At 47.0% G+C, this 21,499-nt stretch overlaps 2 protein-coding genes across 4 annotated transcripts in view; both read right to left on the bottom strand.

Moving 5' to 3' along the window:
- Nucleotides 1-10,038, bottom strand: part of slc4a2a (solute carrier family 4 member 2a) — a 37,263-nt gene extending 27,225 nt beyond the window's left edge. Inside the window, exon 1 of one of the 2 annotated variants that reach the window (XM_085388818.1) lies at nt 9,911-10,038. The gene's annotated coding sequence lies outside the window, so the exon portion shown is untranslated. Of the gene's footprint in view, nt 1-9,537; nt 9,596-9,910 lie in introns of those variants that run through there. The other variant, XM_085388816.1, reaches the window with a different exon arrangement.
- ttc19 (tetratricopeptide repeat domain 19) lies at nt 8,090-20,224 on the bottom strand. 2 transcript variants are annotated; one of them, XM_085388940.1, is made up of 11 exons: nt 20,079-20,224; nt 18,759-18,886; nt 18,535-18,626; nt 14,316-14,426; nt 14,194-14,232; nt 13,010-13,066; nt 12,881-12,942; nt 12,706-12,800; nt 12,276-12,439; nt 12,034-12,196; nt 8,090-11,961 (listed from the first exon to the last, which is right to left on the bottom strand). In XM_085388940.1, exons 1-11 carry the CDS (start codon nt 20,174-20,176, stop codon nt 11,804-11,806), a joined length of 1,167 nt encoding a protein of 388 aa, XP_085245066.1. In that variant the 5' UTR covers nt 20,177-20,224; the 3' UTR covers nt 8,090-11,803. The 2 variants fall into 2 exon arrangements, with proteins under 2 accessions (XP_085245066.1, XP_085245067.1); XM_085388941.1 differs by lacking the exons at nt 14,194-14,232; nt 14,316-14,426.
- Between the last annotated feature and the right edge of the window lie 1,275 nt (nt 20,225-21,499).

Genomic DNA, 21,499 nt, shown 5'->3' with positions numbered 1-21,499 from the left:
TCCTCTGCAGGATGAACAGGCGAGTTTGCTGCACTGTGATGGGTTTACAGTAGAGTGTGTGACTTGATGTTCGCTCGTGGTAGAATATCACTTCCTGTTCCTGCTCAAACACAGCGGTGTTTCTGAGTAGCTTATCTGCTTAGCAATTTAATTAAAAAACTTTTAAATACATTCTTTTTTCATAGTATAATCTTCACGTGCTTCATCCGAAGCACACTTTCTGTGTACTCACTACCTAATTTATAGCCAAAGTATTCACTCACTGTCTCTGTACTGTTTCGCTAGCTTAGCTTAGCTCGTAGCCGACTCGTTAGCACCATGGCTACTTCACCTGTCCCTCCTGCACTTTCTTGCTCATTGTGTCAGATGTTTAGTTACTCCTCGGCCTCCTTTAGCAGTAATGATATCTGTAACAAATGTAGCATATTTGCAGCTCTGGAGGCCAGGATTACTGAATTGGAGACTCGGCTTCGCACTCTTCATTCACCCGTAGCTAGCCAGGCCCCTGTAGCTGGTGCAGCCGAAGATAGCGTAGGCCCCGCTAGCTGTTCCCCGGCAGATCCCAAGCAGCTGGGGAAAGAGGGCGGCTGGGTCACGGTGAGGAGGAAGCATAGTCCTAAACAGAAGCCCCAGGTACACCACCAACCCGTTCATGTGTCTAACTGTTTTTCCCCACTCGGCGACACACCCGCCGGGGGTCAAACTCTGGTAATTGGTGATTCTGTTCTCAGACATGTGAAGCAAGAGACACCGGCAACCATAGTCAATTGTCTTCCAGGGGCCAGAGCAGGTGACATTGAAGGAAATTTAAAACTGCTGGCTAAGGGTAAACGTAAATTCAGTAAGATCATAATTCACGTCTGCACTAATGACACCCGGTGACGCCAATCGGAGGTCACTAAAATCAATATTGAATCGGTGTGCAACTTTGCCAAAACAATGTCGGACTCTGTAGTTTTCTCTGGTCCCCTCCCCAATCAGACCAGGAGTGACATGTTTAGCCGCATGTTCTCCTTAAATTGCTGGCTGTCTGAGTGGTGTCCCAGAAATGATGTGGGCTTCATAGATAATTGGCAAACCTTCTGGAGGAAACCTGGTCTTGTTAGGAGAGATGGCATCCATCCCACTTTGGATGGAGCAGCTCTCATTTCTAGAAATATGAACAAATTTATTAAACCCCCCAAAATATGACTATCCAGAGTTGGGACCAGGAAGCAGAGCTGCAGTCTTACACGCCTCTCTGCAGCTTCTCTCCTCCTGCTACCCCCCAAAACCCATCTCCATAGAGACTGTGTCAGCTCCCAAACAGACAAAAAACAAACTAAAAACCAGCAACAAACAACTTAAACATAAACAATTACAAAGAAAGAACAATACAGTATCCACATCTGAACCAAAGAGTAAAACAGTGAAATGTGGATTATTAAATATTAGGTCTCTCTCCTCCAAGTCTCTGTTAGTACATGACTTAATAATTGATCAACAAATTGATTTACTCTGCCTTACAGAAACCTGGTTGCAGCAGGATGATTATGTTAGTTTAAATGAATCAACACCCCCGAGTCATTCTAACTACCAGAAACCTCGAAGCACAGGCCGAGGGGGAGGTGTGGCAGCAATTTTTCACACCAGCCTATTAATTAATGAAAGACCAAGACAGACTTTTAATTCATTTGAAAGCCTGATGCTTAGCCTCGTCCACCCCAGCTGTGAAACTCAGAAACCAGTCTTACTTGTTATCATCTATCGTCCACCTGGGCCTTACACAGAGTTTCTGTCTGATTTCTCAGACTTTATATCTAATTTAGTTCTGAGCTCAGATAAAATAATTATTGTGGGTGATTTTAACATCCATGTAGATGCTAAAAATGACAGCCTCAACATGGCATTTAATATTAGACTCAATTGGCTTCTCTCAAAATGTAAAAGAACCCACCCACCACTTTAATCACACTCTAGATCTTGTTTTAACATATGGCATAGAAACTCAACATTTAACAGTGTTTCCTGAAAACCCTCTCCTGTCTGATCATTTCCTGATAACATTTACATTTACAATGATTGATTACACAGCAGTGGAGAGTAGACTTTATCACAGTAGATGTCTTTCTGAAAGCGCTGTAACTAAGTACATCCATCCATTCGCTTCCGCTTATCCTTTTCAGGGTCGCGGGGGGCGCTGGAGCCTATCCCAGCTGTCATAGGGCGAGAGGCAGGGTACACCCTGGACAGGTCGCCAGTCTGTCGCAGGGCTAACACATAGGGACAGACAACCATTCACACTCACATTCACACCTAGTGGCAATTTGGATTAACCAATTAACCTATCCCCACAAGCTGCATGTCTTTGGACGGTGGGAGGAAGCCGGAGTACCCGGAGAGAACCCACGCAAACACGGGGAGAACATGCAAACTCCACACAGAAAGACCCCGGCCTGATGGTGGAATTGAACTCAGGACCTTCTTGCTGTGCGGCAACAGTGCTAACCACCGTGCCACCGTGCTGCTTACTAAGTTTAAGAATATAATCCACCCACTGTTATCATCTCCAATGCCCTGTACCAACACAGAGCAGAGCAGCTATCTGAACGCTACTCCAACAGAGGTCGATTATCTTGTTAATAATTTTACCTCCTCACTACGTACGACTCTGGATACTGTAGCTCCTGTGAAAACTAAGGCCTCTAATCAGAAGTACCTGACTCTGTGGTATAATTCTCAAACACGTAGCCTAAAGCAGATGACTCGTAATCTGGAGAGGAAATGGCGTGTCACAAATTTAGAGGATCATCATTTAGCCTGGAGAAATAGTTTGCTGCTTTATAAGAAAGCCCTCTGCAAAGCCAGAACATCTTACTATTCATCACTGATTGAAGAAAATAAGAACAACCCCAGGTTTCTCTTCAGCTCTGTAGCCAGGCTGACAAACAGTCAGAGCTCTGTTGAGCCAACCATCCCTTTAACGTTAACTAGTAATGACTTCATGAACTTCTTCACAAATAAAATTTTAATCATTAGAGAAAAAATTACCAATGATCATCCCACAGATGTAATATTATCTACAGCTACTCTTAGTACCATTGATGTTAAGTTAGACTCTTTTTCTCTAATTGATCTTTCTGAGTTAACTTCAATAATTACTTCCTCCAAACCATCAACGTGTCTTTTAGACCCCATTCCTACAAAACTGCTCAAAGAAGTCCTGCCATTAATTAATGCTTCGATCTTAAATATGATCAACCTATCTCTAATGATCGGCTATGTACCACAGGCCTTCAAGCTGGCTGTAGTTAAACCTTTACTCAAAAAGCATCTCTAGACCCAGCAGTCTTAGCTAATTATAGGCCAATCTCCAACCTTCCTTTATATCAAACATCCTTGAAAGAGTAGTTGTCAAACAGCTAACAGATCATCTGCAGAGGTTTATTTGAAGAGTTTCAGTCAGGTTTCAGAGCTCATCACAGCACAGAAACAGCTTTAGTGAAGGTTACAAATGATCTTCTTATGGCCTCTGACAGTGGACTCATCTCTGTGCTTGTCCTGCTAGACCTCAGTGCAGCGTTCGATACCATAATATCCTATTAGAGCGATTAGAACATGCTGTAGGTATTACAGGTACTGCGCTGCAGTGGTTTGTATCATATCTATCTAATAGACTCCAGTTTGTGCATGTAAATGGAGAGTCCTCTTCACACACTGAGGTTAATTATGGAGTTCCACAGGGTTCAGTGCTAGGACCAATTCTGTTTACATTATACATGCTTCCCTTAGGCAGCATCATTAGAAGACATAGCATACATTTACACTGCTATGCTGATGACACCCAGCTCTATCTGTCCATGAAGCCAGATAACACACACCAATGAGTTAAACTGCAGGAATGTCTTAAAGACATAAAGACCTGGATGGCTGCTAACTTTCTGCTTCTTAATTCAGATCAAACTGAGGTTATTGTACTCGGCCCTGAAAATCTTAGAAATATGGTATCTAAGCAGATTCTTCCTCTGGATGGCATTACCTTGGCCTCCAGTAACGCTGTGAGGAACCTTGGAGTCATTTTTGACCAGGACATGTCCTTCTACGCACATATTAAACAAATATGTCAGACTGCGTTCTTCCATTTGTGCAACATCTCTAAAGTTAGAAATATCCTGTCTCAGAGTGACGCTGAAAAACTAGTTCATGCATTTATTACTTCCAGGCTGGACGACTGTAATTCATTATTATCAGGAAGTCCAAAAAACTCGCTGAAAAGCCTTCAGCTAATCCAAAATGCTGCAGCAAGAGTCCTGACAGGGACTAGAAAGAGAGAGCAGATTTCTCCTGTTTTGGCTTCCTGTTAAATCCAGAATTCAAAATCCTGCTCCTCACATACAAGGTCTTAAACAATCAGGCCCCATCTTATCTTAATGACCTTGTAGTACCATATCACCCTATTAGAGCACTTCGCTCTCGCTCTGCAGGCCTACTTGTTGTTCCTAGAGTATTTAAAAGTAGAATGGGAGGCAGAGCCTTCAGTTTTCAGGCCCCTCTTCTGTGGAACCAGCTTCCAGTTTGGATTCAGGAGACAGACACTATCTCTACTTTCAAGATTAGGCTTCAAACTTTCCTTTTTGCTAAAGCATATAGTTAGGGCTGGACCAGGTGACCCTGAATCCTCCCTTAGTTATGCTGCAATAGACGTAGGCTGCCGGGGATTCCCCTGATGCATTGAGTTTTTCCTTTCCAGTCACCTTTCTCACTCACTATGTGTTAACAGACCTCTCTGCATTGAATCATATCTGTTATTAACCTCTGTCTCTCTTCCACCCCAACCGGTCGCAGAAGATGGCCCCGCCCCTCCCTGAGCCTGGTTCTGCTGGAGGTTTCTTCCTGTTAAAAGGGAGTTTTTCCTTCCCACTGTCGCCAAAGTGCTGCTCATAGGGGGTCATATGATTGTTGGGTTTTTCTCTGTATCTATGAAGCGCCTTGAGGCGACTTATGTTGTGATTTGGCGCTATATAAATAAATATAAATAAAATTGAATTGAATTGAATTGATTGCTGCACAGTGGCTGTGGGTTCATGCTCACAGTTAGCTTAGATCAAGTGTAGCACAGATTCATTCACTGACTTCCACCGTCACACCAGCCGCAAACCGTCTACTGGTCCAACTGGTTTACACCGCAGCCCACAGACAGCCCACTGTGATCTTGGGTGGTTGGACTGGTGAAACTTCAGAGTAAAAAAGTCCCATATTTAAGTGTTTTTCTACATGATGAAGAAAAAGCTGCTGTCAGCACAACTCTTTAAACTGTGAGAAATAACATTAGAGAAGAAGTTGTGCTAGCTCACTGCAGAGGTTTTTAACTGCAGTCATAAAAAACTGATTTCTATAGCAGAAAACAAAAAAACTTGAATGTTCGTGTTCCTCACAAAGTTACAGAGGTTTGATTACAGACACAGCTGAGCAGTCATTGAGGTTTACGTGTGTTCAGTACTGTAGAGCAGAAATGGGGCTGTGACGTCAGAGGCCGACACACTGAACACAGCAGCAGACTGGTTCATGACGATAGCAGAGCTTTGATGGTAAACTGGTGTGTGAGCACACTGAGAGAGCTGTGCAGGAAGTCAGAGGGGATGAATGAGGATGTTTGAAGCGTACTTTGGATCTTCTTTGGCTGCTGGTTCAGTCAGTTTAGCGCAGAGTGATGAAACCTAGACTGCGAGTTGTCCCTGATGGTCCTGTCCTGCACGTGGAGAATCACCTGCTCTGTGGTCGTTGCTGTTTTAGTTTTTTGCTGCTCATTAAAATGGTTTGATGAGCTTTAGGCTGACAGTCTGACGTCTCCTACATCACATTAAACTACATGTTTTCCCTCTTGCCCCAGTATCGGGGGCACTGGGGTTCAAACGATCAAAATGCATTGTGGGAGATGTAGTTTACTGTCAGCGTGCGTGTTCAGGCAGCATACGGTAAACTCTTGAGTTTGACACATGTGGTGTAGAGGATGGAAATCAAGCAGCTGTGAAACATCTGCTTCCATCCAGGTGGAGGTGTGTAAATGCACAGAGCAGCAGGTCAGCTGACCACAGCCTTTCTTATTCCCACTGAGCCTCTGCACACATGCGAGTCCACCGTCACTCTGACTGCACAAGTAAAAACAATCAAACTAAAATGTTATTATTTCACTAGCTGGTCCTCATTTTAGGTTTGACAGCGTTTTAGTAGGTAAAGGTGAATGTTTGGACATGAACTGAGCTGCGGTTTGGGGAAGACCTCGATGGTGACTGGCGACGGTTCCCGGGCCTGGCAGATCCCCGTGTGCTAAATAGGAGTGAAGAAGTTAAAGAATTGAGAACAAGGAGGGAGGGGCACGTAAACGAGAATGAACAGCTTGCAGAACTGGGGGAACCTCTATAGATGACAACTGGAAGGAGCGTGTTTGAAGGCGTGGCCCTGCTCCTGAAATTCCGATACGTAATCTCCAATACATGAATATAGCACACGGATCACGCGGCTCACGCGGTCCACACGGATCACACGGTCCGCGCGGATCACACGGTCCACACGGATCACACGGTCCGCGCGGATCACACGGTCCGCACGGATCACGCGGTCCACACGGATCACACGGTCCACGCGGATCACACGGTCCACGCGGATCACACGGTCCACATGAAGTAGCGGTTTTACACGGGCGACACGGGCAGTTGCCCGGGGCGGTATCACGGGTATTGGCAAAAAAAAAAAAAAAAAAAAATTGCTGGTACTCATGCTGCCCGACGTCATGCCAGCGCATAGTGGGAATGTCACAGGCACCGATCGGTTTTCTATCGCCCATTTGCTGGGAGTAAGGGCGCCCCCCCATTTGCGAGGTGCGCCCGCTGCTGGCGGCACAGGGAGGAGAGGGCGGGGCGGCGGGGGAGTCTCTGACCGGCTGGAGCAGCGTCTAATAACCAACTCACAAAATAAAACAAAATAAAAACAAAGCAACAAACACGAAAACACCAGACATCATGATACAGACTTATAATCTGCACCGATGTTTTTTCGAAATTCTGTACATGAAAAGTGAGCGCGAGAGCCCTCGGTGCGCCTGCGCGCTGCTGAAGTCGAAGTAAACTTGATTGTCATCTCCGCTACAGACAGTCCAGCATATAGAGACGAGACGACGAGGCTCCAGCTACAGTAGTGCAAGTAAACAAACAATATATATAAGAAAATAAATATACACTTTAGGACTCGGGGTAAAGGATCAATAACAATTTAAAATTTACAGTTTGATGATTTAAAGTCTCCACACAACCTGCCGAAAGGGGAGGGGCCTGCTGCTTCCAAATAGAGCGTATTTCATTCATAATGATGTAAATCCAAGCTCATTATGGATTCATGATCTGAATCCTGGGTTGTGACAAAGTGAATCTGTGAACTAAGGTGTAGGTCTGTTAGATCATGTTGTGGTGATCTTCGAGTTGAGGGATTTGTGTTCATACTGGAGTGTAAAATTAAAACCAAGATGGACAAGAAAAGTTCAAAGCCATCAGGTGCTCAGTTTAGAAAAAAGAGAAAAGAAGAGGAGGAGAAACGAGCAAAGATGCAGGTAAGCAGATGTGTGATTGGATAATGGCAGGTCATCCTGAAACTATCAGAATACTTTATTAATCCCTAAGGAAATTATGTGGGTTACAGTTGCTCCAAGAAGAAATGGTAAAAATATTAACAGTAACAGACTAAACTCCAAACAATACATTATGTTACAGATTTTAATATTAATTAGTCATTGTTAATTGTTGATTTGTCCTGTTCTCATTGTATGACGAATTATGATGGCTGTTTGGTAGCTGGTTGCATAAAATGCATACTCTCTCTCTTCATATGTGTGTGTGTGTGTGTGTGTGTGTGTGTGTGTGTGTGTGTGTGTGTGTGTGTGTGTGTGTACAACAGCTTTATGTTAATGTACAATCCTTAATATGCCGATGCGTCAGATGTCGGCTTTCTCAACTGACGGCACAGACGTGGACACGCTGTCGGGGCTGAAAGCCGACGGCTCACTGATGCTGATGCGTCCTATGTGTCCATGTCTTTTTTTTTTTTGGGGGGGGGGGGGGGGGGGGGTATTCTGAAGCTGCAGGCTTCATCTCTCTCCAACCAAATCTGACTGAACCAACAGCAAAGCAAGATCCAAACAACGCTTCACATTTCACTTCACATAACCATCGTCATGAATTCATTCTGACTTTTGCTGTTTCTCTTCCAGCATGATGAATGGTAAATGGCCTGTATTTATATAGCGCTTTACTAGTCCTTAAGGACCCCAAAGCGCTTTACATATCCAGTCATCCACCCATTCACACACTGGTGATGGCAGCTACATTGTAGCCACAGCCCAGCACGATGAAATCCCACTTCCTGCACAGCTCTCTCTCTCAGTGTACTTCAGGAGCATCTAAAAATCTCTGTTTTCTGCAATATTCACTTGATCATTACCCACCAGTCTACTTTCAGCCACTGTTTGTTTTTGTTTTTTTAATTTAACTGCCTTCCAACAAGAAAGTCTCGTTTCTGCTGTTTAACAATGAAGAAATAATAATAATAATAATGGATTGGATTTATATAGCGCTTTTCAAGGCACCCAAAGCGCTTTACAATGCCACTATTCAGTCACTCTCACATTCACACACTGGTGGAGGCAGCTACAGTTGTAGCCACAGCTGCCCTGGGGCAGACTGACAGAAGCCAGGCTGCCATATCGCGCCATCGGCCCCTCTGGCCAACACCAGTAGGCGGTAGGGTAAAGTGTCTTGCCCAAGGACACAACGACCAGGACAGAGAGCCCAGGGATCGAACCGGCGACCTTCCGGTTACACATGCGATTCCCAACCCCCTGAGCCACGGTCGCCCCAATGTAACATTTTTAAAATGATCCCAAATTACAATCTCTGAGCTGTGTCTGTAATCAAACCTCTGTAACTTTGCTTCCCTTCAGCAGCACCAGTTCATGTTCACATGTTGATTCATGGTTTTCTTCAGTTTTTGTTCTGCTGCAGAAGATTTTAAGGTCATCTGCTATAAAAAGCCAGGCCAGGAACATCTGCTTCATGTTTTATCCTCAGTTACTCTGACACAAAGCTGTGATGCTCACACCTCTGATGAACCTTTGTTTATAATATGGTAAATGGCCTGTATTTGTATAGCGCTTTACTAGTCCCTAAGGACCCCAAAGCGCTTTACACATTCAGTCATTTTACACATTCAGTCATATGTTAATATTTCTGACTGGCTGATGCCAATTTTTCCTGATTCAAATTGAATTTAATTAAATCGACCTTGTGAATCTGAATCAAATCTATTCTAGAAATCAGTGACGATACCCAGCTCCAACGTAGAGGATCTGTACTTGAAACATGAAACATGCCACCCAAACGCATCACTTACTGTGAGCCAAGTTAACGTGAACCACAGGAGAACCACAGGTGAAGCTAAAGCTGTTTGAAACATGAATTTGAAAATGTGGTTTTAAATTAAGTTATCATGATAATGTGTCTGACCTCTGACCTTTGTGTGTGTTTGTGCTCATACCTGTTCAGGTGTCGAGTTACCGTCGTCCAGCAGAAACGGAAACACGCCGTCTGCAGCTGCTTTTATAAGCACAGCTGTGTGTGTGTGTGTGTGTGTGTGTGTGTGTGTGTGTGTGTGTGTGTGTGTGTGTGTGTGTGTGTGTGTGTGTGTAATTAACCTGTTAGGACAACAGCAATTATGTTCATTCCCACAGTTTCACCCCACCGTGTGTGTGTGTTTACAGGTAAATGATGACTGTACCTAACTTGTTCAGGTGTGACGGTGCCTATGGGAACGTATAGGTGTGTGTGTGTGTGTGTGTGTGTGTGTGTGTGTGTGTGTGTGTGTGTGTGTGTGTTCATATAATGACCTTTACATTCTCACGACATCAGCCGCATGAAAAACTTTTGATCTTCCCCGTCTCCTTATTTGCTTCCCTGTCTCCTTATGTCCTTCCCTGTCTCCTTATATACACTTTGTAGTCCTGTGTTCTGTTCCAGGATCAGGTCTCAGTGCTGATGCTCGTGCTTCAGTAACACACGGTCCTGTCTTTGGTGTGATGGGCGTGTTCTAAGCTGTGACCTAGCGACCTGTTCGGGAACACAAAGATTATTTTATTGCATAAAATAGCGCTAATCGTATCAGCGCTATGTTCCACTCAGCCAGAGGAGGAAAAGTCTGTTTTAGGGTCCCCTGGCTCACACCTGTCCCCTGTCACACACCTGTCCCCTGGCTCACACTCCTATCCCCTGTCACACACCTGTCCCCTGTCACACACCTGTCCCCTGGCTCACACCTGTCCCCTGGCTCACACCTGTCCCCTGGTTTACACCTGTCCCCTGGCTCACACCTGTCCCCTGGCTCACACCTGTCCCCTGGTTTACACCTGTCCCCTGGTTTACACCTGTCCCCTGGCTCACACCTGTCCACTGTCACACACCTGTCCCCTGACTCACACCTGTCCCCTGGCACACACCTGTCCCCTGGCTCACATCTGTCCACTGTCACACACCTGTCCCCCGGCTCACACAGACTCAGCCCTCGTTCATAAAGTGCTTTACAAAGCCCAACATCACGGCTAACAGCTGGTTTTTAGCCAAACAGCCACTTCCTGCAGCCACTGACCCGCAATGAATCCTGGGATATAGTAGGACACATCGGACCCATCCTTAGAATTCGGGGCAAAGAAGGACGCATTTGTCGCCACATTTGAAGGACTCTTTGAAACTGGGCAGCCTTTGTCGCGCTGCTGTGACATCATTGCATACAAACGCGGCCTTTGAAGCATCCGCCCCTGAATTCAGACACACAGCTCACACTGTGGGAGGTCAAAGGTCACAGGTGACATTCATGCTTCTGTGCTACTCAGTCAGACACACACACACACACACACACAGAAGCCATTAAGATTCTAATGTGTGTGTGTGAGTGCTAATCTGTTGTTTTTGCAGCAGCAGCTGATTCTCGTTTACCGTAATCAGTGAGCTTTTATTCTGACATGTTCTGTAAACAGAAACAGGAAGTTCACCTGCGTCACACTCTGTGGGAACCTGTGCACGCGCACACACACATACTTGTTTTTCTGTCTTAGTGAGGACATCTCATTGACGTAATGTGCTGCTGTCACCCTGACACTAAAACCACATTTGGAGACTCAAACATGTGTTCAGACTCGTGGAGACGGGCTGTTGGTCCTCTGAGCGCTGACCGAGGACGTGATTGTGGAACATCCTTATGAATAATGTTCACACTGTCAAAGGTCAAAGGTCACAGGTGACAGTCATGTTTCTGTGCTAATCAGTCAGACACACACACATGCGCACTCACACACACGTGTGTGTATTCATAACCTTGTGGGGACAGTTGACATAACCCTAACCATGACCCACCTGTGGCCCTGACACTAAGACCACATTCTGAGTGTGCAAAAGGCCTTCAGCCCCGCGAGGACCAGTAAAGTTCAAAGAAAAACACGTGACGACCTTTGCAGCTTCATAAATATTTATGTCTCCTGCTGACAGGTGAGCTCACAGGTGAGCTGCAGCTTCAGCACTGATGGGGGAGGGGTGGGCGTGTTCAGGGTCTGGACCTTCGTCCTGGTTCTGATTGGTTCTGGAGCAGATTTCAGTCCCGGCTGGTTTTGGGTGTTTCTCAGCGGAGCAGCAGAACACAGAGCGGGTCCTCGGAGCTACCAATGAGAGGGCAAACACCACAGAAGAAGACGTGGAGTCGAAGGAGGAGGCGCGGTTCTGATAAGCCTGGGTCACTGAGCGGTTGCAGCTGCCTCTTCCTCCTCCTGCCTCCTCCTCTCCTTTACCTCCTTCAGTCCCTCCTGGATCCTGTCCACAGCCTCCTGGTCTGCGGCCTGCCGGGCCAGACCCAGAGCCTCCTGGTAGAACCGCAGTGAGTCATCCAGCCGGCCTGAGGGACAGAACCAGACGGCGTGAGACGGGCGGAGTAAGACCCGCCCCCCGATCTCTGTTCCTTGCTCACCTGTGTGCAGCAGGATGCCCGCCATGTTTCCCAGCAGCACGTGGAGGTCCGGGTGTCCGGCTGAGCGGCTCAGTTCCACCGCCCGCCGGACCAGTGCCAGGGCATCGTCATGGTGACCCTGCAGATCCAAGATGGTGGCCAGGTCGCTCATCAGCACAAGGGTCTGACAGAGACACGAAGAAGAGTTTAGATACCGACCGACGAGTCTACCTGTAGGCGTGATTACCTGTAGGCGTGACTACCTGTGGGTGTGTCTCTCCCTGCTCCTGGCAGCAGATGTTCAGGGCGTCCTGGTAATCCTGTCCAGCCTGTTTCAGGTGCAGCGTGGACGCTCGGTACCGAGCCCGTGAGTCCAAACACAGCCCGAGCAGGAGGCGGGTCTCCTTCCTAAGAGCCTCCTGCTCCTCTGAGGGCGACACGCAGGTTAGTCACGTGACTTCATGATCACGTTTGAACTCAGCAGCAAGCGTCTGCCTTCGAGTCCCAGCAGAGGGACTAACGAGCCCACCAAACTCTGCAGGATCTGCTGATTCCTCCTTCAGCTCATCTGTAACCAGCTGTTAAGCTCCTCCCTCCTTATGTTGATTTTATTCAAAGGCAAAGGGGTTCATGTGACACGGCTCAAAGAGACGGAGGCAACCCGCTCTAACTCCGCCCCCCTGTGCCACTCACCTGTGGGCTCCTCTCCCAGGGGCTCTTTATGCTTCTCCAGTTTCACCTCCAGAGACTCCATACAGAACCTGAAACCGTGCTCTGCAAGCTCCGCCCTCAAACAAGAAAGCACACAGAAAGTCAGGGAGCTGTGACCTCAGCTTCCTGTCAGCTGACCGGCTGAATTTGCCCTCACTTGTTCTGCTCGGCGTAGATGGTGGCCAGCTTCAGCGACATCTCGATGACGGCATTGTCGTCCTGGAAACAGACAGGAAATCAGGTGGGTTCACCCGCTGAATTCCAGGTGAAACGAACGAGCACTGACCTGCGGAGTTCCTCCCGCCAGCATGAAGCTCATCGCCGCTTTGAAGAGTTTCTCAGCCTGCGAGAAACAGGAGCACAAAGGATGACATCACAGAGGACCGGCCAATAGCAGACAGACCCTTGGCTGCGAAAAAATGCTTCACATTAACGAGGTCGCCGAGAACGAACGTCGAGAGCGAGCGGAGGAGAAACCGGTCAGCTGTGTGTGAACGCTGAGCTCGTCAGAGCTATCTGGCTTTAATGACGACGTATGAACAAACGTCTGTGTTTATTAAGGCTGCTGTGTTTCACGTTTTAAATTTTCTATTTAATCTGAACAAGCCCCTAAAAACAGTCAGTGATCACTGTCAGCCTCTCGGGTTTTATCACCACTGTTCGTTTTAAAGTTGTTTAAAACCTTCCGATGTAGCTGCAGCCCAGCAAGCTAGCCCAACTTCAGTAACCCTACAAACATCACTGCTGTTTAGTTTTCTGTCTTCATTCATGTTGGAAGTGACAGCAGAGCTGTACGTTTGAATTTCAGAACATGCTGCATCATGTTTAGGTGGAAACTTCTAATGACGTCAGGATAACGCTCACACAGGGGGACGCTTTCTCTAGGTATACTTCCTGTTTCTGTAAATGGAGGGCAACAACTTCACTTCCTGTTTGATGGCAGGTCCACTGGAGCATTTGGGGGCGTGGCCTACCTGCTGAATGTCACTGTGGACCCCTCATACTGCTCAAACAGCACAAACAAAGATGGAGGACAGGTCTGCTGCAGACGTGTCGTACATCAGTATCACCTGACATGATCTGCAAGTCCGGCGTCTGACCCAGATGGCGTCTCCGGCACCATCACTGAGCCATCGGTGCTAAACGCTGCCCTGATCATCTCCACGCAACTGCCCGACGACAACCGTCCTATTCTAAGCATGCGCTGTGACACGGACCGGCTTGAGTCCACCTGACAGAAGCCCAGCATATCCTCTAAAGCACATGCTCACGTTAGAGGCCCCGCCTCCAACATGTGACACAAAAACAAACGCTCATGCCCGTTTACAAACTGAACGTTTCTTCACATTGTTTTTGATCATAACAAACATTTGCTGTGACAGTCGATTAGTGTTTGTGTGCTGTGTGATCAGTCCCAGCCTCCACCAGCAGGTGTCACCGTTTCCTCTCTGTGATGGAGCAGATACTCACGCTGTCCAGCTGACCCTGCACGTAGGCCAGGTTCGCCATCTGAGGACACAGGTGAGCGATAAACAGGTAAACAGCTTAGTGTGTGTGTGAGAAGTTCACGGAGGTCAGAGGTCAGATGTTACCAGGCTGTAGGTGTAGATGATGGCCTGGTTGTTGTGCGTCTGATGAGCGAGAACAACGGCCTGATGGAGGAACCCCGAGGCGGCCTGCAGCTGACCCCGATGCACGCTGAGCTGAGACACACACAGAGTTGTCAGTACTGCTGCTGTTACAGAAGAAGACCCACTGACGCTCTCACACAGGTGTAACTCTGTGACGGTGGGTTTAAGAGTATTTTTGAGATTTTCCATTTTCATTTTTTTAATCCCGTCCACATGTAAACGCTAAGAACAAAAAGTCTGGAAGCCTGGGAGGGAAAGAGTAAGCAGGGTTTTGTGACCTCACAGAACTTTAAGTACGTCTGAAAGTCCATGTTTTTCTAGTGACAGATAATTTTATGTTCCTTTCAAGTATTCATGTTGATAACCAAAGACAGTGTTTTGGTTGGTGCAGACTCGCAGCTGAGGAACGAACAAAGTGCAAACATATATTCAATTAAAAGAAAATACATTTATTCAAAACCAACGTCGGGATTTGGGTTGTGAGAGCGTCTGTGTTCAATTAGCAAGCTATGGTCCACTCGACCAGAGGACGAACAATCAGTTAACCACCTGTCCCCTGGCACACACCATTGAACGACTGGCGACCTGTAGCCCTGACCCCCATCGTAAGCAAATGCTTCGAGAAGCTGGTCAGGGACTTCATCTGCTCTGCACTACCCGACTCACTGGACCCTCTACAGTTTGCATACCGCCACAACAGGTCCACTGATGATGCCATAGCCCTGACACTACACACTGCCCTGTCACACCTGGAGAAGAGAGACACGTATGTGAGGATGCTGTTTGTAGATTACAGCTCAGCATTCAATACCATCGTTCCCTCGAAGCTGGACAGGAAACTGCAGGATCTAGGACTGAGCAGCTCCCTCTGCAGCTGGATCCTTAGCTTCCTGTCTGACAGACGCCAGGTGGTCAGACTGGGCAGCATCACCTCATCCCCCATCACACTGAACACTGGTGCTCCACAGGGGTGTGTACTGAGCCCTCTCCTGTACTCACTCTACACCTACGACTGCACAGCCACTAACAGCTCCAACATCATTGTGAAGTTTGCGGATGACACTACAGTAGGGCTGGGCGATATGACCCAAAATTCATATCTCGATATTTTTTAGCTGGATGGCGATATAAGATATATATCTCGATTTTTTTTTTTAAGCCATAAGTTAAGAACAAAAAGAGAGTTCTTAGTCACACTGTGTCCCAGATGTCACACGGGCACTTTTATTTACATACAGCGTAGATGTACATGAAGAAATTACTCAAAAATAAATTATCAGCATATATTAAATAATCATGGTCCATAAATAAAAGAAAACAATGTTGTTTTTGTGCATAACAAAAAGCTCACAATTGTGCAGTCAAAATGTAAACTAATAGACGCTGAGCGTAATAACAAAGAGACAGATTTCACAGCTGCACCACGTCTCTAAACAGGTGCCATTTGTGGTCCTTATACACACACAGTACGTATCACTCCGCGAGGCTCCTCCCCGGTAGCCGTAATCCTCCGACATCAAGCCGTGCAGCTCCGTAGCTTAGCAAAGTCATATTAAAACATTTTTTGACAGATTGCTGAGCGCTGTGTTCCACATAAAATCGGTTCGCGGTCAGTAAGCACAACCAGAATTCATACATAAGGCGCACTGTCGAGTTTTGAGAAAATGAAAGGATTTTAGGCCGTGCAGCCCCTCCGGGCTGCATGTCGTTAGCGCGGTTAGCTCGCTAACACGTTGACGCCGTCCAGCCCCACGCACGGGGCAATCCGCGGTAACTCGCTAACGGAGATTTTCCGCTTTTATTGCCTGCAGGTGAAGCTATGGGGGAGGCGGAGTTGTGTTCAGTGAAGGAGAGGCGAGGCCGAGTAACGTTGCGTAGAGACAAAAGTGGACGAAAGAGAGGCAAACCTGCGGCTCCACAAGTATAATTATAACGTAACATAGACTATATCGATATAAACGATATTGCCACATCTTATATCTCGTATGAAAATATATCGATATTTTTAAAAAACTCGATATATCGCCCAGCCCTACACTACAGTGGTGGGTCTTATCACCAACGGTGATGAGACGGCTTACAGGAAGGAGGTCAGCGCCTTGACCCACTGGTGTCAAGACAACCATCTCACCCTCAACGTCGCAAAGACAAAGGAGTTGATAGTGGACTTCCGGAGGTGCAGAGAAGTACACACCCCCATCACCATCAACGGCGCTGCTGTGGAGAGAGTGAGCAGCTTCTGGTTCCTTGGTGTACATCTGGCTGAGGATCTTACGTGGTCAGTACACACAAACAAAACAGTGAAGAAGGCGCAGCAGCGCCTCTTCTTTCTCAGGAGACTGAAAAGATTCAGCACGAGCCCCCGCATCCTCAGGACCTTCTATCACTGTGCCATTGAGAGCATCCTCACTGGATGCATCACCACCTGGTACGGCAACAGCACCGCCTACAACTGCAAAGCTCTCCAGCGAGTAGTGCGGTGCTCTGAACGGATAATTGGAGGTGAGCTTCCCTCCCTCCAAGACATCTACAGGAAGCGGTGCCTGAGGAAAGCGGGGAGGATCATCAAGGACTCCAGTCACCCCAGCCATAAACTGTTCAGACTGCTTCCATCAGGAAGGAGGTTCTGCAGCATCCGGTCCCGTACCAGCAGACTGAGAGACAGCTTCTTCCATCAGGCCATCAGACTGCTGAACACGTCATAGACACCTCAGCTTCACTACTGGAACTTTAACATTATGCACTCCACACTGTACAGTAACGCCACTGTTTTGCACATGTCTCACTCTGTATATTTTATTTTATATATTCTATTCATTGTTTACTCTATTTAATTTGTAAAATATGTGTACACACACACACACACACACACACACACACGTACAAAAATATTTAGTATACACATCCAGAAATGCATACACTATTATATATTGTACATATATTTATTAGTCTCAGATGTAGCCATTCTTGTATTTTGCTTGTTTACATTATTGTATTTTGCACACAAGAATTTCACTCACATGTGCTGTACCAATGTACCTGCACATGTGATGTGACAATAAAAGTGATTTGAATTGATTTGACACACCTGTCCCCTGGCACACACCCGTCCCCTGACTCACACCTGTCCCCTGACTCACACCTGTCCCCTGGCACACACCTGTCCCCTGACTCACACCTGTCCCCTGTCACACACCTGTCCCCTGACTCACACCTGTCCCCTGACTCACACCTGTCCCCTGGCTCACACCTGTCCCCTGGCACACACCTGTCCCCTGTCACACACCTGTCCCCTGGCACACACCCGTCCCCTGGCACACACCCGTCCCCTGACTCACACCTGTCCCCTGACTCACACCTGTCCCCTGGCACACACCTGTCCCCTGGCACACACCTGTCCCCTGACTCACACCTGTCCCCTGTCACACACCTGTCCCCTGTCACACACCTGTCCCCTGTCACACACCTGTCCCCTGACTCACACCTGTCCCCTGACTCCTGACTCACACCTGTCCCCTGGCACACACCTGTCCCCTGACTCACACCTGTCCCCTGACTCCTGACTCACACCTGTCCCCTGGCACACACCTGTCCCCTGGCACACACCCGTCCCCTGGCACACACCTGTCCCCTGACTCACACCCGTCCCCTGACTCACACCTGTCCCCTGACTCCTGACTCACACCTGTCACCTGTCACACACCTGTTCACTGTCACACACCTGTCCCCTGACTCACACCTGTCCCCTGGCACACACCTGTCCCCTGACTCACACCTGTCCCCCGGCTCACACAAGTGCTTTACAAAGCTCAACATCACGGCTAACGGCTGGTTTTTACCCAAACAGCCACTTCCTGCAGCAGACAGTGACGTGGACACTTTCTCCTGGTTTATAACAGGAACTCATCGCTGCAGCACTACAGTCTGTTGGCCACAACCAACCAATCACATGACTCCGCTCTGACGGCAGATGTTGCTGAACATGTTTTTAAACTTTGTTACTTAAACCCAGCGTCACAGAGTTTCATGTCCTCTTTAAGCAGCACTGGTCAGGACACACTATTCTTTAATATACAGCATCTCACACACACAGTAGCACTGCTGTGTGTGTGTGTGTGTGTGTGTGTAGGTGTGTGTGTGTAGGTGTGTGTGTGTGTGTGTGTGTGTGTGTGTGTGGTACCTTGGCTTTCTTTAGCAGCAGGATCATCTCGTCCTCCTTCCTCTGAGCTTCATCGCGTTTGTCTTCTTCACTGCTGCCAAACAGGGAGAAGGCTTCACACACACACACACACACACACACACACACACACACACACACACACACAGTGTGAGGTCACAGAGGTGACAGGAAGTAGGAACAGGTTATGAAAGCTGATGAAGAACAATGTTTGTGACCAACCATACCGAGCGCTGCCCACAGCACCCCTCCTCCTCCTCCGCTCACGGTTACCCAGCATGCCGAGCAGCGCGAGCCCTCCACAGGCTGTGATGTCACAGCGTTGCTCTGACTTCTGACAGTGTTAATGCTCAGACTGCAGAAGCAAAAGCAAGTAAAAACTTTTAGTTCACATGCACATGATATGGTTGCCACAGTTACTGTCACATTACCACGTCATTACACCTGGTTGACAAGTTCAAATTCAAATTCAAATTTTATTTGTCACACACACACAACCATACACAGTATGACATGGGGGTGAAATGCTTGTAGCTGTACAATGCCCGACCATTAAATGACAGAAGAAAGTTTTACAATATTTACAATTTACTACAAAAATTTACAAATTAACTTAGGAATTTACAGTAAAGAATGTGCAAATAGCAGAAGAGATTATAAATTATAGGAATTATAGGATTATAGGAAATGTGTGGTGGTGCGTGTGTGAGAGTCCAGTCTTATAGTGACGTGTTTGGGAGAGTCCAGTCCTACACCTGGTTCAGGCCCCGAATAGCCTGGGGGAAGAAGCTCCTCCTCATTCTCTCTGTTTTGGCCTTAAGGGAGCGGAAGCGCTTCCCAGACCTCAACAGTGAGAAGAGTCCATTGTTGGGATGGGAGAGGTCCATCATAATCTTCCTAGCTTTGGACTTGCACCGCTTGGTGTAGATGGACAGCAGGTCAGGGAGCTCTGATTGAATGATGCGTTCTGCCGAGCGCACCACCCTTTGCAGATCTCGTCTGTCCTGCTTGGTTCTGTTCCCAAACCAGGTGCAGATGTTTGCCGTCAGGACGCTCTCGATGGTGCAGGAGTAGAAGTTCTTGAGCACCTTCAGTGGCAGATGGAAGTCTCTAAGTCTTCTGAGGAAGAAGAGACGCTGACGGGCTTTCTTAACCAGGGTGTTGATGTGACAGGACCATGACAGGTCCTGAGTGATGTGGACACCCAGGTATCGGAAACTGTCCACTCTCTCCACTGGCGTGCCACTGATGATGAGGGGTTTGTAATTCCTCGCCTGCTGGTCATGTGTGTGTGTGTGTGTGTGTGTGTGTAACAGAGCACAGGTGCAGATGTTACTCCAGCTGTTCTGCTGCTGATGTTTGTTGTTGTCAGAGATTCAAACCAGCAACCTTCCTCTGCCCATCATCACTGCACCCTGGCTGCAGTGATGCGGACCAGAGAAGCTGTAAAAGCTGCAGATTTTTGAATGGACTCTGGTGTGAGGACGCGGGAGGCTCAAATCGTGTGAAATGTGACCTACCCTGGTGCGCAGTTTCCGGTCGCTCACCTGTGTGCAGCTCGCGGGTGACGCAGGCTCCATCTGAAACTACCGAACCTGCTCAGAGTCTGCCTGAGGACAGCACGGAGAACACCGGAGGCCGCCATCTTTACTGTTTACATAACGAGCGGAAAACACGACTCCAGACCCTGCGCCTTCAAAATAAATGCAAATAATCTCTCCAGTGTCGAATAATTGAAAAAATCGATCAACAAATATCTCCACAAATATCTCAATTTCTTATTGAGATGTTATTAAACAGATACAGTGAAAATAACATAAAATTACGAGATTTTTACTCCATTCGTCATTAATTCTCATTTATTTTGAAAGGATAATTTCTAGGCCTCTAACAGGCAAGTCATGAGTCTGGAAGCAGTGTGATGGGGGCGGGGCACAGCTTACCTGAGTGTTACAGCTGCACCGTCCGTGCCTTTAAAGTATTACATACATAAATGCCGATATGCTAAATCCCCCCCTTCATGGCCTGCTCTTAAAAACGACCTCTCCCTGTTCCGTAAATCTCTTAAGTTAATAAATAAGCCCCAAGCAATCAAAATGCATAGATTTTTAGAAGAGTTTGATTTTTCTTAGCCCCTTATTTAAGTTATGTGTCTTGTTTATGGAACCTCACTTTTAGAGATTTTATGATCCCCCTTGTCTTCTTTATTTCTGTTCCTTGTTTTTCATTCTTTTTTCATTCTTATTTATTTTTGTATTGGTTATTCATCTTTTTATATTATTATTATGTAGATGTGTGAATATGGATGTGTATGTATGCGCGTGTATATACATATATATGTATATATATGTGTGTGTATGTATGTTTACTTTCAGTTATTGTCGATTTCATTGTGGTGCATAGGAGATGTGATTCTGTTCTGATTGATTTAATATGTCGCTTGTCTCTTTGAGATTGTCATTGTTATTGTTCTAAATAAAGTTCATATAAAAAATAAAAAAAACCGTCCGTGCCTTTAAGATGTCAGCGTACCATCTTCTGACGTCACAAAGCTCCGATGAGCTCAGACTGGTTTATTAAACATGAAGCTGAGTTCACTGCACCGCAGCCACAGATCTCAGTCCTGCAGAGCCTGTGATGATGTCATGATGATGTCATGTGAAACAAACTGTGAGGAATCCCGAAGAACAAAAACAGCTCTGAAGCTAATCAGCCTCCAGGCCGCTAGTGTCCTTTAACACACTCTCAGCCACTTTATTACGAGTTTTAAAAACAGAGTTTTCAAAGTAAAACACCAAATTCGACACACATTTATCAAAGCTGAGACCGGAAAACCGTCAGAATCAAGCGGCTGGGCTCAAACAGCGAATCTCAGTGTGGGGTTGAAAGGTCAGCACTGCAACTCACACTCAGACCACCTGACCAGGGCCCTATTTCAGGAAGCCGGTTTAGTGCAAACTCTGAGTAA

This window comes from Rhamphochromis longiceps, linkage group LG18 (assembly GCF_057381845.1).
Source record: "Rhamphochromis longiceps isolate RC_006_pf linkage group LG18, R_longiceps_female_GT1.1, whole genome shotgun sequence".
NCBI classification, from domain to species: domain Eukaryota; kingdom Metazoa; phylum Chordata; class Actinopteri; order Cichliformes; family Cichlidae; genus Rhamphochromis; species Rhamphochromis longiceps.
The sequence above is the reverse complement of the archived record's forward strand: the minus strand, read 5'-3'. Positions and strand labels throughout refer to the sequence as shown.